Below are 16604 nucleotides of genomic sequence, written 5' to 3'. Positions count from 1 at the left end.
CTGCAGCTCAGAGCGGCGCCTCATTGACAAAGAAAGTACGTAGCCACCCGAGCGGGCGAGGGAGGCGAGGCGGGCGAGGCAGGCGCGCGCGCGCATCGCCGCGTGGAGCCACCGCGCACCCCCCGCACCCGCGCGCCCCGCCGGGCTCCGGGCTGGGGAGGGGGACCCCTCGCGGCTGTTCGCGCGCCGCGGACATCCGCACAGGGCGGTGGAGGGGCGGGCTTCCCTTCCTCGCGTTCCCCACCAGTCCCTCGACTAGAGGAGGGGAGATTGGCAGGAAAGGTCCTCCGGCCCGGAAAAGCGGGGTAAAGAGTCGTGGTCAACGTGCTGAAGAGGTCAGAAAGCCCTTTGGCCTGGGCTTTGGAAAGCCCTTTAGATGGGGGAAGCGCTTTGTGCTGTTTGTTCACTACTTCTCTGAGGGGCCCTCGGACACCCGCATGCCCGTTTTACCCCTGAGGAACCGAAGCGCCTGTGGCCTAGTTGCAGTAACACTCTGGGTTAAAACGCATTGTAAATATTTATTGCAGCCACACAATGCGCAAAGCCGTGCGCATTGGAAAGACCAGGGGAAAGTCTCTTCATAAAAGTCCCTTCCTGAAAATAGGACACTTAGTCACTATCCGGTGGGACACAAGGGCCCGAAATCAGCAGAACTGGCCTCCTTGCTCTTCCCCTTGCGAAGCTGGATGTCCTGAAGCAAGTTACCTAGTTCATCGGAGCTTCACACATCCCCTATTTATTGACTAATATTTATTGAGGGCCCACTGCTTGCCAGCTACTATGCGAGGCACCAGGGATCTAAGTGATGAGCAAAAACACAGTCCCTGATGTGATGAAGCTCCAGCTCGATTCATTCAACAATACTTCCTGACGGCCTGTTATGTGTCAGGCACTGTTCTAGACACTGAAGACAACAGCCACCAACAAAATCCCTGCCCTCTTAGAGCTGACATTCTAGTGGAAGTACACTGGCAATAAACAAATAAGTAAGAGATAAAATGTCAGCCGGTGATAAAAGCTATGGAGAAAAATCAGTGTGAAAGAAAAAATCGGGGAGGGAGTGTTGCAATGTTAAATAGGGGGAAGGAAGGTGTCACCAAGAAGGTGACATTTAAGCAAAGACCTGAAGGAGGTGAGGGAATAAGCCTGGCAGAAGGAGCATGCCAGGAAAAAGGGGCAGCAAGGGCGAAAACCCGGGAGCACAGCTGGCTGGGGCATTCAGGGCACAGCAAGCCAGCCAGTGGGCCGGGAAAAGTGTTAAATCTCACTTACTGTGCCTCTGTAGGATAGAAATAACACCATATTTCATCTAAGACACACATTTTTTCACATATTAACTTCTCAGAAGTCAGATGTGTCTTATCATGCACCTAAAATTTGTTGACATACAGTAATACCTTCTTGGGGTTCTTATTATTTAAACTTGCTGTTCAATTAAATCACTTCTGCTATTTTTTTAAAAAGTTGCAGTCTAAATGCGGCAATAAAACAGCTCAAAAAAATCATTTTGAGCCACTAATGAGAAAGCCATGATTCAGACAACACCATAAGACAGGAGGCATGGTGCTGGCCACAAGGGGTGATCCCAGGGACAGGGGGGTGGGGCGTGATGGTGCCAGCAGTCCAGGCAAAGTTGGACTGAAAGATGCCAAGGTTTGGAGCAGCGGAGGTGTTGAGGAGCAGGGAGCATGGAGGGAAAAGAGGGCAAAGAGAAAAGACAGCAGAAGTGGGCAGGGAGGTAGAAAAATGCATGCGTGGAGCCCTGGGGCCGCTTGTTTGAAGCTAAGAACTCTGTTAGGAAGAAGTGGGAGGTAGAGAGGGGAAGGAATATTGGGACCAACTTGTGGAAGGCTTTGGACACATTTGGGCTTTTTCCCAAAGGGAGGGAGAGGAAAAGAGGAAGAAAAGTCAGTCTCAGGAGCACCAGTGATGTGCGGGCTCTGAGTTAGCAGCTGAGGACACACAGGCAGGTGTGATGGAGAGAAATATAAACCCTTTACTAGTCATAGCCTCCCCCGCCCCACGCCACGAAAGCCAGTCCTTTTCTGCACCTTGCAGTGGGGAGAGAATAGAGAGGGAGGCTAGGACTGAGGAAGCCAGAGGGGCTGACTGAATTCACATGGAAAGGGACAGAACGTTGCTGGCCTAAGAGATAGAAAAGATCCAGAAGGGGAGAGGCTATGAGAAGCAAAACCCAACCAAAGCTGGGTTCTCCGTGAGCATGTAGAGAAAGTGGAGAGAGATTTGGAGGACAGAGATTTGGGGGTGAGAGATAGCGAAGTATATCCTCTGCATTGTAAATGGGATTTTCCCTTCAACATTATTTGCCAGAGTTAGATAAGGTATAAATTACTTGTCAGTGTTTTTGGTGGTTAGACTGATGTTTCATTGAATTTTTCTCTCTGATGAGCTGGCCTCAAGAGCAGACACAATGCTTATCCTCAAGAAGCCCCCAGTCTCAAATCTAGTTAGGGGGCAGACACATACAGCATTAGCCTCAGAGAGATGCCGCGAGTATGCGCTAGAGGCATATATGCACATCGCCCATCATCGCGAGAATATGGGTGAGGGCTGGCTATTTCTGCCTGGAGGGAGAGGAGAAGTGAAAGGAGGTAACATTTAAACTTGGAGTTTGCTGGCACCACAAAAGGTAAGGTAGAAAGGCGTGAGAGTTTGCAGCACTTTTCAAGGAAAAGTAAAGTATCTGGTGAGGGCAGCACAGAGGGGACCTGAGGAGATCCTGCTTCAAGGCAGGAGACCTAAGCTGGATGCAGATGTAGAGAGGCTGAGTTTGTACCTTATCCTCATCCAGTAGGAACAGCTCCGGAGAGGTTTTCTGCAGGCCCAGGAGGCTTGATGAGATCCCAGTCCTTGACTGATGGGTGAGGGTACAGACTCTGTTACTTGACTGCTTAGATTTAAATTCTGCCTCTACCATTTACTAGCTGTATAACTTTGGGCAAATCCCATAATCTCTATAGATCTCATCTATAACACTGGAAATAGTAAGAGCACCTACCTCTTTGGGTTGTGTTAAGGATTGAATTGATACATTTCAAGCATTTAGAAGTACACTTGACACACAATAAGCACTCAATCAATCTTATCTGTTACATATAATATGACAATTGCAACCCTCTTAAACCATAAACCCTCTTGTTAATTTTAGTCTATTTAAACAGGGCTTTTGGACTTAACCTATGTGTGAATTTTTTGCTATGTAGCTTTATAAAGTCAGTGTCTTTTGTGCAAAGCATTTATGAGGCGGGATTGGGTTCGGAGGGTGGGGAGATCAATCCCTGGGCAGTGGTTTTAGGCCCTCAACTTGACATTTCCACCATTGCCGTGGAGGGGAACGCCTGGGCCTGTTTCATTCTTTTTGCAATAAGCAGATATTTCTCCTCTAGTTCTAATCTCTGTTACTGACACTCCCTGCTGGTACAAAGCCCAGGTCTACACTGTGAAGCCCTTCTTTCCTGTGCCCAAAACTGTGGTAGGTCCTGGAGGCCCTGCGGTGTGCAAGGCGCTGCCCCCATCCTGGAGTGAAGGAGACAAGTAAACACACAAGTCTGCCTCGCCTGGCAAGTGCTGTGGGCACACGCAGAGGGGACCTGAGAGAGGAGCTACCCGGTGGAATGGGCTAGAGGAGGCATGAGACTAGAGAGAAGGGGCCATCTGAAAGGAGGCTGTTGCAGAAGGGTGGATCATCTTGGTTTCCCTTTTCGCTCATCTCTCAACCTATGTTTCTAAGTTTCCAAAGCTCACTCTAAGGCCCAGCACAACAGGCCCAACAAGGTGATGCCAGCACCCACTAGGGCCAACCCCGCGTGGCCAGGTGGGTGATGCTGATCTCAGCCCTCGCCGTGGCCCCTACGGCAGCCTAGAGATTCAGTGCTTGTTGATTTGAACTGGTTTTCCATTAATGACATTTCAACTCCCCGGCTTCTGGCTAATTGCTCTCCAAATCCTCCAGTGGGAGGAGAAAATTAGTTTTTTAACCGTCAAGGGCTAATCTGTCTTGTTAACATTTGTTGCTTTGGGGGCTCGTCCAATCGCAGAGCGGGGATATGCTCCAGGCGTTGGCACTCTGGGGCTAGCTCATTTCCACTGCACACTTTGCTTTCGTGTTCCAGCTTAGCTACGTTAAGCCCTTTCCTCAGGCCCTATGGGATGGCAACTAGCATTGGCCATTGAAAATCTCACTGATTCACAACCTGGGTTCCAGTCCTAACTCTATCACCTAATAACTGGTGACCTTGGGAAAATTTTTTAAACTCTCTGTGCCTCAGTATTCCTCTTTAAGAAAATTGGACATGTCTACCCAAGATATCAAGGTATCTACCCAACATAAATAAAAACAAATGTGCACACAAATACAAATATTTGTAGCAGCATATTGTTCACAAAAGCCAAGAAGTGGAAACAACCGAAATCTCTATGAATTGGTGAACAGATAAAATGTGCTCCAGCAGCATGCTATTCATCAATAAAAAGGAATGAAGTTCTGAAACATGCTACAACGTGGATGAACCTTGAAAATATTATGATAAATCAAAGAAGTCAGTCACAAAAGGCCACACATTATATGATTCCACATATGTAATGTCCAGAAAAGTCAAACTCAAAGAGACAGAAAGTAGCACAGTGGTGACGGGGGGCCGAGGGAAGAAAAATGGGGAGTGACTGACTGCAAAGGGCACAAGCTTTCTTTTTAGGGTGACAGAAATGTTCTAAAATTAGGTCGTGGTGATGACGATTAACTCTGTAAATATACCAAAATTCATTGAATTGTACACTTAAAACTAGTGAATTTTATGTTATGTAAGTCATAGCTCAATAAAGCTGTCCAAAAAAACTAAGCTTGGCACAAAGTGCTCAATAAATCTTTGATGTTATTTTTATATAAAGTCTTTCTCAATGCACATAAAGGAGAGAATATTTACGTTTAAAATTTCACTTTAAAGTTCTATCATTTTTTAAAGGTCTATAAGATGTGTAATACAAACAATACATATCCTAACAAGGATATTAGCCCACTAGCAATAAATGCCAGCTCCTCCAACCAACCAATGCCCCTTTTTGTTTGCCAAAAACACTTCTATTTTATTAGAAAATCTAATCAAGTGCATCTTCAGACCAGATGAAACCATCACCCCTTTAGAGGCAACTTGCGGGAATTCCCTGGCGGTCCAGTGGTTAGGACTCCCTGCTTCCACTGCAGGGGGCATGGGCTCAATCCCTGGTCAGGGAACTAAGATCCCCAAGGCCGCACAGCACGTCCGAATAATAAAAAATAATAATAAAGGCAACATGCACAGTAATAATGTCTTCCATTCTTGAGTACCTGTTAAGTGCCTGAGAGTGGAGACTTTCTATATGTTAACACAATCCTATCATTCTTCACAATGTCTGATTTAAACCATCATGTTTTCTTCACTCCTCCATTCATTCAATAAACCTTTATTGATCTCTACTATTAATATGGCAACTAGCATTGTGCTAGCAATGCCCAACATTGTGCTCACTGGGACTATGAAGATGAGCAAGACAAAATCCATCGCCCTCAGGGGTCTCAGGATATAGCAATGGATAAATTAAATCATAAAACAATGGATAAATTAAATCATAAAACAATGATTTATGCCATAGGTGAAAAATGACATAAGGAAGGAGATAAGAAATCTCTTCCTGAGTCAAGGAAGGATGCCAGAGGAGGTGACACTTGAGCTGGGACATGTCAGGCAGACAAAATGGGGGCAAGAGAGAGGGCATCTGAGCCATGCCAAAGTATGGAATTATAAATCAACAGGTACCTTCACACAAGACCAGGATGCTGATATGGCTGCTTAGTATGGGGAGGAAAGCAATGAGGGATTCTCTTGGTGAGGCAGACCAAGGACATATCACAGAGAATCTCCCCCTAAGAGATTTGGACATTACCCTAAAAGCGATAGTCACAATTTTAAAGCAGGCTAGCATACAATGGCAACTCCAGGATTTCCGCATGAGGAGCTTGGGGGGAAAGTGGTCAAGGACTTGCCTTGAAACTGAATTTGATAGGCAGAACTCTGCTCTCAGAACTTTGTTCCTTTTTATTGATGAATAGTATGCTGTTAGACTGGATATTTACTTGCACTGCCTCCCTTGCCCAAGCATTTTTTTGTCATCTCCACTGCTACTATCTTAATCAGAACTGAATTTTAGTAAGACCCCACAGCAAGTAATAAGGAGGTTGGTTGGAGCTTGGAGAGGATGGTGGGCTGGAGGCAAGGAAGTCAGATAAGAGCATTAGTTTAGACAAGTACCTAGGCCTGAGCCAAGGATGAAGTGGATCTGATAGGGGTAACTAATGATAGGAGGAGGACGGGGGTGGGAATTGAGGAAAACATTCAGCCTTTGGACTGGGGTGATTGAGGATGTCATTAACCAAGATCTGGGAATATAGGAAAGGGAGGTTTGGGGGAAAAGAAAACAAGAGCTAGAAAGGGCATTCAGGTAGAGATGCCCATTAGGCCCAAGTTTCATACATTTTAATGTGTACATAAATTTGTAGATCTTGTTAAAAAGAAGATTCTGATTAAGTAGATCTGAGGTCACCCAAGAGTCTGCATTTCTAAAACACTCCAAGGTGATGCTAATCCTGATTGATAGATCACACTTGGAGTAACAAGACATTAGGTCATTGAACACAGGGCTTAATCCTATCTCAACAAATGAATTTTTAGAAATCAAATTCCTGACCTTTGGTAATTTTTGAGAAACTATTCCTGTCTTCTCACAAGTTGAAACAAAAAAAAACAGATTTGCTTCTGTTCTTTACTTCCATGTAAGAAGATTATACTTCCTCACACATTACTGTGTGACTTGTAGTCTCGCCGTCCTGATTTTTCCCTCCCTATTGATATGAGGCTTGGCCATATGACTTTCTTGGATAATGGCATGTGACAGTAGTGAGCGCGTGCCAGTTCCATTCATAAGCTTTAGGAACCATTGCAAGGTCCAATTCTGCATCTTTTCCCTCTTCCATTAGGAGAGCATGTCCAATATTTATTATTCCTTTAGTCCAGATACAAACATGAAGAAAATCCATGGACTATACATAGGCTGTAGCTAGGAGCAGAGCTGCCACCAACCTGGGACCTACATATAACAAGAGCAAGAGATAAGGCTGTGTTGCTTTTAGCTACTGAGATGTTGGGCGTCATTTGTTACTGCAGTATAACCTAGTGAAAGTTGACTAATAATAGTCTCTCTGCTATTAATGAAAGAAACAAGGCTAGGAAGGAAATAGAAGAGCTAAAATAAATGTTTCGTTTTTTAAAGTTATTAACTTTTCTTATATATCCTCTTTACGGATACCAAGAAGACATAGAATGAGGTTGGAGGCTTATAGTAAACCTTGAGATCATTTGAACGCAAGTTATCAGGAGAGTTTAAAGAATAGCAGCCTTGGATATGTCATTCTGCCTATAAACTTGAACAAGTAACAAACAGCCCCTCTGCTGTTCACACAAATGAGGAAAGTGGAAGTACTAAATGCTTTATGGGGTTACGTAGTGATGTGCTGGATCTGGCTTGTACCAAAGTCAGCTGAGAAATTTTCAGCTATTTTGTGAACCAGTTGTTAAACACACTCATTATTAAAAATTGACTTTCATAAACTTACAATTAAATGATATTAAAAACAAAAGTAATAAATATAAGCAGCTCTCACTTTATATGGTTCCGATATGCACAAATTTCAGTTACCACAGTTTAGTTAAATAATACCAGTCCATCAACAACGTGGTCCAAACTTTAGTCACCACAGTATATTTACTATGAGTGAAGGCGTAAATTACAAACTTTGCTGTTGGCTCTTCAGTCCATAAATCACTAGGTTAATAATGAATGCACTTCATGATCAGTGACCAATCACATCACCTCTTCCAAAGACTGTTGGTGATTGATCACTGCGCATCTGTTCATCAGTTCATGCAGACAGCAGAGTATGTAGTTTTGTTACCTTCTTGTCTTCCCGTGATAAACCCATGTGACATTTTACAAAAATGGATAATGGAAAGAGGGAATTGGCCAAAAAAGATGAAAGTGCAGCAGAGAAATGGAAAATGATAATGCTGGAAGTCAAATTTGAATCAAGTGTAAATGGAGCCAAAGAAGACAAAGCTGATTGTGAGAAGGCTGACACGCCGCTGTTTAGGAGACTGTACATATACAGCCAGAGGAACTTAGTGAAGGCAAACTCATCAACATAAACTAGCAAAGTGTTGTGACAAAAAGGGTGACGATGTCCCGGAGAGGAAGTGATGCCAGCAACAGAATTCACATTAGAGGAGTTACCAGAGCTATCTCATGACATTCAAAGCGCAAAGGATAAAATGTTGGAAGATGATCGAAAAGTACGACAATTCACCAAGATATAGAAAAGATGCATCATAAGTTATACAATGAGAAGAATGCAAGCACTGTTTAAACTCTTGATAAGTATTTTACAAAGAAATAAAACTTTAAAACTCTAATTCTCAATGTTTCTAATGTCTTAAATCATGTACTATTATATTAGCCATACTATTTTTTCATTTTCCTATATACATTTATAACCAGCAGCAGAGAGTTTGTAATGCTTTAACAAAAAATATTCAAGGTGAGGGAACAATTGTAATTATTCCCATTGATTATTAAGATCACTTTGCATGGTTTCAGCTTGCATGGTCATTTTTATGGTCCCACACTACTGTGCAAAGGGAGAACTGCTTGTTTTCAAAACTTACCTCTAATTATTTCACTACATTTTGCTATTATCTGTGCTCTTGACGTTATTTATGTCTATTGTAACTATTTAATGGAAGTACTATCTAATGGTGCACATCTCTTCCCAACTTTATGTTCAGTGACATCATGTAGGTAGCTTGAAATGCTATGGTGGGAATATTTATAGCACGGCAATTGGCAAACACTACAAACTCAACTACAAATTAGAGTTTAGTTTATTGTTTTGTTGATTTTCTAGACTTAAGTGATGAAGAAAATGTTACCGTGTGTGTAGCTGTACATTATAAATAGCACCAAAAAATTGAGGGAAAGCATAGTCTCCCAGTGTTTGAAAACTGTCATCAGACTGAGCAAAGAGTTCACTCATGTCATTGACCAACAGTGTATATATGTTGATATATGACCAACGTATATCTTTGTTGTTTCACTTTGGTCTTAAATGTAAAAGAAGATAACAGTGAACATTCAGGTCAGAACCGCCCTTGTTCATCAATAACATAAGCAATTCTTTGCTAAATCAGATAGTAATAAAGCATTTATTCATAGCCTGATTTTGTCAAGTTGTGGCTGAATTATAACCATATAAGAGTTTGGCAAAACTCAGTGAGAGCCTTCTGTGAGAATCAATTGACTATATGAGATTTATAATAAAAAGTTGTATATTTTATCATCATTTGTCAATTGTGTGCCATACATTATTTATATTAATAACGGTTATAACACACTTATGTATGTACATATGCATACAACCCCCAGGCAGCTGTTAAATAGTTACCACGCTGGCTTTAGACAATGTAGTGAGGCGAAACATCCAAAAGCTTCGGAGTCAAACAGGGGCTTGTTTTCAGCATTGTTTCTTTTTTTTTTTTTTTTTTTCACACACACACACTGTATTTTATTTTTACAAGAGATAATAGACCGACACCAAGCATTGTACATGGATGACCACAACAAAAGCAACAATGATTGCAATTACCAAACATGAAACACACTCATACTATGTCATAATATTGACATTCTGTCCAGTAATCCTCCACTGTAACAGCTCCTTTACTTTGCAGTGAAAATTGATTTGTATATTCTTTGCCTCTGAGTCCTTGTGGGATTTTTTCTTTTTTTAAATTCAAACAGAAAGCCACAAAAATTATACTCATCCTCATCAGTTCACTCAGTCCCATGTAATTAATTTTTTTTTTTTCATCTTGATCTTTTGTTAGCACTTTTATGAGCTCATCAGTTTTTCATTAGAGTTCTGAAAATGCTTATTCATTCAGTTCAGCAGTACAGTCCGGTACCAGAAACCTGTACTTGTCAGAGTCTTTTCCATGAATTTCCTGAAGATGAAACCCTTTTATAGGAACATATTTACAAAAGCATCAGAGTACACCCAGAACTGTCTGTAAATGACAAAAGACTTAAAAATGACCACGGTTAAAGATTTGATGAAAGTTCATAATAATGCAGTTGACAAGAAAATTAGTTATTTCTGAGATATACATTTTAAAGTAATAACTAGGATTATGACTTATAACATTATACCAGAACATATAAGATTTTTAGAAATTTCATGTAATGTCTGAAACATTTATATTAACATATTTCCATACAAATAACCCAATGAAAGTTTAGTATTAGTTGTTTTGTTTGTTTGTTTATACTGCAGGTTCTTATTAGTCATCAATTTTATACACATCAGTGTATACATGTCAATCCCAATCGCCCAATTCAGCACACATTGTTTCTTTCTGTGTTGTTTTATTAGTAAATTACTGAGCCTCTCTAAGCCTTTTCCTTCTTCTGCAGAATAAAAAAATAAAAAATAAAGAGGGATTTTGGCACATGAAAAGGGTTATCATGAGGAAGATAATGTACATAAAAGGCTCTGGTAAAAACTAGGTACTGTGTCACTTTTTCCTGTTACCATTTCCTTCCCCTTCCGGTTGCAAACCCTCTCAGGTTGATTTCCTTTGCTGGAGATGAAATAATCCACACATTTTTGGACTACATGGCAGGTATACATGGCAGCAGAGGAATGGAGGGATGAATGGATATCTCCCTTTGACTCCATGATAAACCAACTAGTCTATTAATTCAAGGATTCACTGAGGCTTGGAATCCTTTCTCACTTCTTCAAATTCTATTTACAAAAGTCAGAAACTTCTCACTTTGTATTATCAGTGTTCGTGGGACATAGCCTACACCACCCCATCTCTACTTCGTTATTTTCTTTAATGTTGTTATCCCACCAAACTGGAAAGAAAATTAGAGTACTCTTTCTCCCCCTGCTGGCCATACTACAATATAGCAATAATGAAATGAACAGAATGATCAAATGTCAAAACTGAAAGGAAACTCAAAGAATAACTATTCCAGCAAACCGGCTACCCACAAACCAACTCTGGCCTGCAGATGACTTGTGTCTGGCCTACGCCATATTTAAAACAAACATAACTTTTTAAAAGTTTCATTAGTTGTCAATATTTCACTGACATCCATATTTGTTTTCTCAGAAAACTAGAAGTTGGTAGACATTGGGTGTGCCATGCCACATGCGTGTCCTGCTCCCTTTGGACTTAACGCCCTGCTTGGCCACAGTCCCCACTCAGTCTGCTTCACTTACTTGTGTAGTCTGCCCAGCCCTTGCTGCTTTTGAGTTTGAAAGCCCAATCTCTCTCTCTCAATTTACCAGGGAAGCCCAAACTTGCTCAAAACCAGACCACCTAACTGAGTAGCCAAGCAGGTAATAAAACTGGGCCTCCTAAATTCCATTCAACAGATTTTTGTTGATTTCATTCATTTATTTAACAAATGTTTTAGTGCCTGCTATGGCCAGGTACATAGAGTCAAAGATACGGCACAAACAAGATAAAAACGGCCTTTGCATTCAGAGTTTTAGTTAGTGAGAAATGCAATCAAGATAATTATAAGAAATATGATGAAAGTGATGAAAGAATATGGGGACTATGATGAAGCAGCAGCACAGCTCCTGTTCTCACTTCATCACCTCCTTCAAGTTAATCATCATCATCATGAATATAACACAACCATTTTCATGATTTACTAAATAAGGTCCTCAAATCCTAGGGTCCACATTTACTCAAAATCCATTGGGCACAAGGGCTAAACAATGGGGAAACAGCAGTAAACATGGCATTTATTAGATGAATTTTCCCATGCATGGGAAAACTCATCTTCCTCCCAGGTCAACTGCAATCAGAGTGTAAGCCTGAGAGTCACAAGATGGTTAAGGAAGGTAGGCTGTAGTTGCTGGACAAACAACATCTCTCTGCAAAAACGGAGTCAGGTATGAGCTTGAGTAATGGGGATACAGGATTAAAGCTAAACTAAGAGAAAAGATCAGTCTTTTCTCTTGGTCAGCAATACCTATGATACCATAATTGGACAGTACTACAAAAGACAAACGAACTACCTCTGTATCATAAACATTACTCACCTGGGTCCTTTGAAACCTTGGCTCTTTGGAGAAATGGCTAATTCCAGATCCAAGGCAGGAAAAATACAAGGTGAGCATGAGACACGTTATTAGGCCAGAAAATGAGGGAACATCCAGAGACTAATGCAATAATGTCAAAAGGATTCGACAGACTTGAAGATAATTAATAATTTTAACTTATTGAATAAAGCAAAATCCATGAATCCATAGTGGTGAGAGAGACAGGGAAAAACTGAAGGGAGCACAGGGAGAAAGGCAGAAAGCCTTTATTAGAAGAATGATGCCAGGTAAAGAATGTAGAAGGAACGATATAATTGAAAAATCACCATTTTGCAACCCCCAATGTAATAACTGATTCAGACAACAATCATCAATGGACGCTAAAGCCAATGAGCAAAATGCTACTGATACTGCCACAGTGCCAACCCCACAGACGACAATGGAGAGATTTGCTAGTAACCTCTTTATCTTAGTGTCACAGCCGATAATGGACAACCTGACATTATGCGCCCCTTAATGTGAAGAAATAAGGCACAACTACTCCTACAATTCTTGCAAATGAGCAAACACTAAATCTGATCAAACCACTAGACCCAACTTGTACTTCACAGAAATTCATGCTACAATTAGCATGAAGAAACAAAAACAGAATGTAGACTATTCTAGCCTGAACTCTTCAAAAAAATGTCATTAAAGAAAAAAAAGACTTCTGAATTTGAAATAGTCAGAGACATGTCATAAACAAAGGCAATGGGTGAATCCTTTTTTTTATATACATATATACACTAATATGTATAAAATGGATAACTAATAAGAACCTGCTGTATAAAAAAATAAATTAAATTCAAAAATTAAAAAAAAAGGAAAACACTTATTCGCAACATCTTTTTTTCTCACATCTTTATTGGAGTATAATTGCTTAACAATGTTGTGTTAGTTTCTGCTGTACAACAAAGTGAATCAGCTATACGTATACACATATCCCCATATCTGCTCCCTCTTGGATCTCCCTCCCACCCTCCCTATCCCACCCCTCTAGGTCATCACAAAGCATTGAGCTGATCTCCCTGTGCTATGCAGCAGCTTCCCACTAGCCATCCATTTTGCGTTTGGTAGTGTATATATGTCGGTGCTGCTCTCTCACTTCGTCCCAGCTTACCCTTCCCCCCGTGCCCTCAGGTCCGTTCTCTACGTCTGCATCTTTATTCCTGCCTTGCCACTAGTACCATTTTTCTAGATTCCATGTACATGTGTCAGCATACGGTTATTTGTTTTTCTCTGACTTATTTCACTCTGTATGACAGACTCTAGGTCCATCCACCTCACTACAAATAACTCAACTTTGTTTCTTTTTATGGCTGAGTAATATTCCATTGTATACAAGTGCCACATCTTCTTTATCCATTCATCTGTTGCTGGACATTTAGGTTGCTTCCATGTCCTAGCTATTGTAAATAGTGCTGCAATGAACGTTGCGGTACATGTCTCTTTTTGAATTATGTTTTTCTCAGGAACCTCCATACTGTTCTCCATAGTGGCTGTATCAATTTACATTCCCACCAACAGTGCAAGAGGGTTCCCTTTTCTCCACACCCTCTCCAGCATTTATTGTTTCTAGATTTTTTGATGATGGACATTCTGACCGGTGTGAGGTGATACCTCATTGCGGTTTTGATTTGCATTTCTCTAATGGCAATGGGTGAATCTTGATTGGCTCCTAGACAGGGGGAATGGGGAGATGGCTATAAAAGACACTCTTGAAACATCTGGGAAATTTTGAATATGGACTGGAAATTAGATATTATAAAATTGTTAATTTTGCTAGGTGTTACACAGTTTTGTGATTAGCTGAAGAATGTTATTCTTACAAACAGATGCATGCTTGCTTAAGTACTTAGGGGCCAAGTATCATGATTATCCACAAAAGGTTCAACTTAAAAATTACATATAGAGAGATGAAGTTAATGTGGCAAATGTTAACTGGTGAATCTAGGTGTAGGTTGTGTGTGTGTTCATTACACTATTTTTTTTGTTTTTCTAATTAAAAATTGGTTTATAGTAAGTATAAACATTCGATGTGATAAGAAAAAGTGAATCCTTTGGATTCTCCATAGTCACCGAGGAAATAAGCAATGTAGAACAAAGCTGATCACCTCTCTAAATTCCACATTTGGGCATTCAAAATATTTCTGAAGTTTGTAAAACATGCAAAATGCTCATGTTATAAATTGAAGTAGAAAATATCAGGGTCTAAAATTGCTTACATTATTTTAACCACCTCAACACTTACATTTTTGAGTTTAAAAAAATCTGTTTTTCTGCATTTTCCAAGTACAATGTAATCAGGTATTATTTTTATGATTGAAAAATACTAATTACTAACATCTTCTTTTCCCACTTCAAATAACCATACTTCCATTTAGGGAAAAGTACAGATTCTCGGTAAGATAAAATAAGAACAAAAAGTTGACACAAAAATTAACATAAAATGGACCACAGAGCTAATAAAAGCCAACACCTAAAACTCCTGGCAGAAAACAAAGGAGAACGTCTTTGCAACTTTGGGACTGGCAAAACCTTCTTAGGACACAAAAAGCATAAACTGTAAGAAAATAAATAACTTGGACTTAATCCAAATTCAAAACTTTTGCTCTTCCAAACACCCTGTAAAGAAAATGAGAAGAAAAGCCACAAACCGGGGAAAATATTTGTAATACAAACGTCTTGACAAAAGACTAGTATCCAGCATCTCTTCTGGACTACTTCAGCAACCTCCTCTGGTCTTCCAGATGCTCCTCTGGCCCTGCCACCATTCTCCACGATAGCCAGTTCATGGTGTTTGCTTCCCATGAATGTAACACAATAAAATCTAGACTCCTCTGTTTGGCAAAAGGCCTGCATTCCCACCCCTCTGGTTCTGTCTTCTAGCTCCTGCTCCCCACTCACACACTTCCTCTCTGACCTCACAAGCCACTTTCCTGTTCTGTCCATATTAAATCTCATCCCTGACTTAGGGCCTTTGTACTTGCTGCTCCCTCTACCAGAAATACTCTTCCCCTGCGTGGCTGACCAGCATTCTTGTCACAACTCAAATGTCACCTTCTCATTGAGGCATATCCTGACACACTCCTTCTAGGTCACTTAAACAGGCTATTTTCTTCATTCTGCTTACCCTAACTGAATTTAATTTACTTTCAATCTTTCCCTCCCACAAAAAGATCTGTAGGAGCAAAAGAATCTTCTGGCTTTGTCCACTGACATATGCCTAGCATGGAATGCTTGGAACATGGTAGATGCTTCATAAATATTACTGAATGACTCCTGACATACCTGCTGTGACAGGCACTCTGCTAGGTACTGGCTGAATGGTTTACGTGTGTTGGTCAAAGACTTTTTAATCTCTTTAGAAAAAAATATTTTAAATTCCTAGATCCATTTAAATAGCTAAATACTTCCTAGTACTCTCAAGAAGCCAATTTACCTTCAAGTAAATTGCAAAATCTGGATTTCACCTATATGTGGGATCAGTACTTTGGGCTAGAATGGTCACATAATTTTTAACAACTCACACCCGTAAGAATGACTAAATGGAAAGAAACAAAAAATACGTGTGAGGATGTAAAGTAACTATAACTCTCATACACTGCATTGAGTGTAAATTAATTTAACCACTTTGGAATACTGTTTGCAGTATCTAATAATGTGAAACATCTGTATACCCTATGACCCAGGAATTCCATGCCTACATATATACCCAAAGGAAATGCATACGTGTTCACCAAAAGACATGAACAAAAATGTTTGTAGTAGCACGATTACTAATAGCCAAAAAGTAAAAACAACTCAAATGTCTATCAACAAAACAGATAAATGATTACATATGCACACAGATGAATACTATACAGTAATGATCAACAACTACATACAACATGGATGTATCTTAGAAATAAAATGTTGAACGAAAAGAAGCCAGACACCCAAGTGCATATACATCGAGTAAAAGTTTACTGAGAGAGACTGAGAATACATATTCTCACTGGTATGTTCTGGCGGGGCGCTGAGAAACCTTCCTCCCAATGTTTCTCTAAAGTTAAATCCTGGAAGTATGAGGTGGTGTCTGAAGGCACAGCCTAAATTGGCCTACTGGAACCACATGCTTTTGAAGCCTTATGTTTTATATCTTAAAAATACTTGTGAATTCCCTATTCTTCATCTATGCATATTGAACAGAAATATTTACCTCAAAAAATATTCAAGAAAACAATATTCAAGAGAAGCAGGCCCTGGTTATCCTGTGGTTACAGTACTGTAGCACACTACCTTAGACTTCAGTTTAAAAAAGAACTGCTGGAAAGTAGACTGGTTTGGTTAGACAGCC

General features: G+C 40.4%; 1 protein-coding gene across 1 annotated transcript in view; it reads right to left on the bottom strand.

Annotated features, from left to right (window-relative positions):
- The window catches only part of KIAA1549L (KIAA1549 like), a 294252-nt gene extending 293813 nt beyond the window's left edge, over positions 1 to 439 (bottom strand). Inside the window, exons 1-2 of the mRNA XM_061203754.1 lie at positions 411 to 439; positions 113 to 255 (exon numbers count right to left, since the gene is read on the bottom strand). Coding sequence (XP_061059737.1) covers positions 113 to 255; positions 411 to 439 — 172 coding nt within the window. The remainder of the gene's footprint in view (positions 1 to 112; positions 256 to 410) is intronic.
- Between the last annotated feature and the right edge of the window lie 16165 nt (positions 440 to 16604).

Source organism: Eubalaena glacialis, chromosome 10 (assembly GCF_028564815.1).
Source record: "Eubalaena glacialis isolate mEubGla1 chromosome 10, mEubGla1.1.hap2.+ XY, whole genome shotgun sequence".
In the NCBI taxonomy this organism is placed as follows: domain Eukaryota; kingdom Metazoa; phylum Chordata; class Mammalia; order Artiodactyla; family Balaenidae; genus Eubalaena; species Eubalaena glacialis.
The sequence above is the reverse complement of the archived record's forward strand: the minus strand, read 5'-3'. Positions and strand labels throughout refer to the sequence as shown.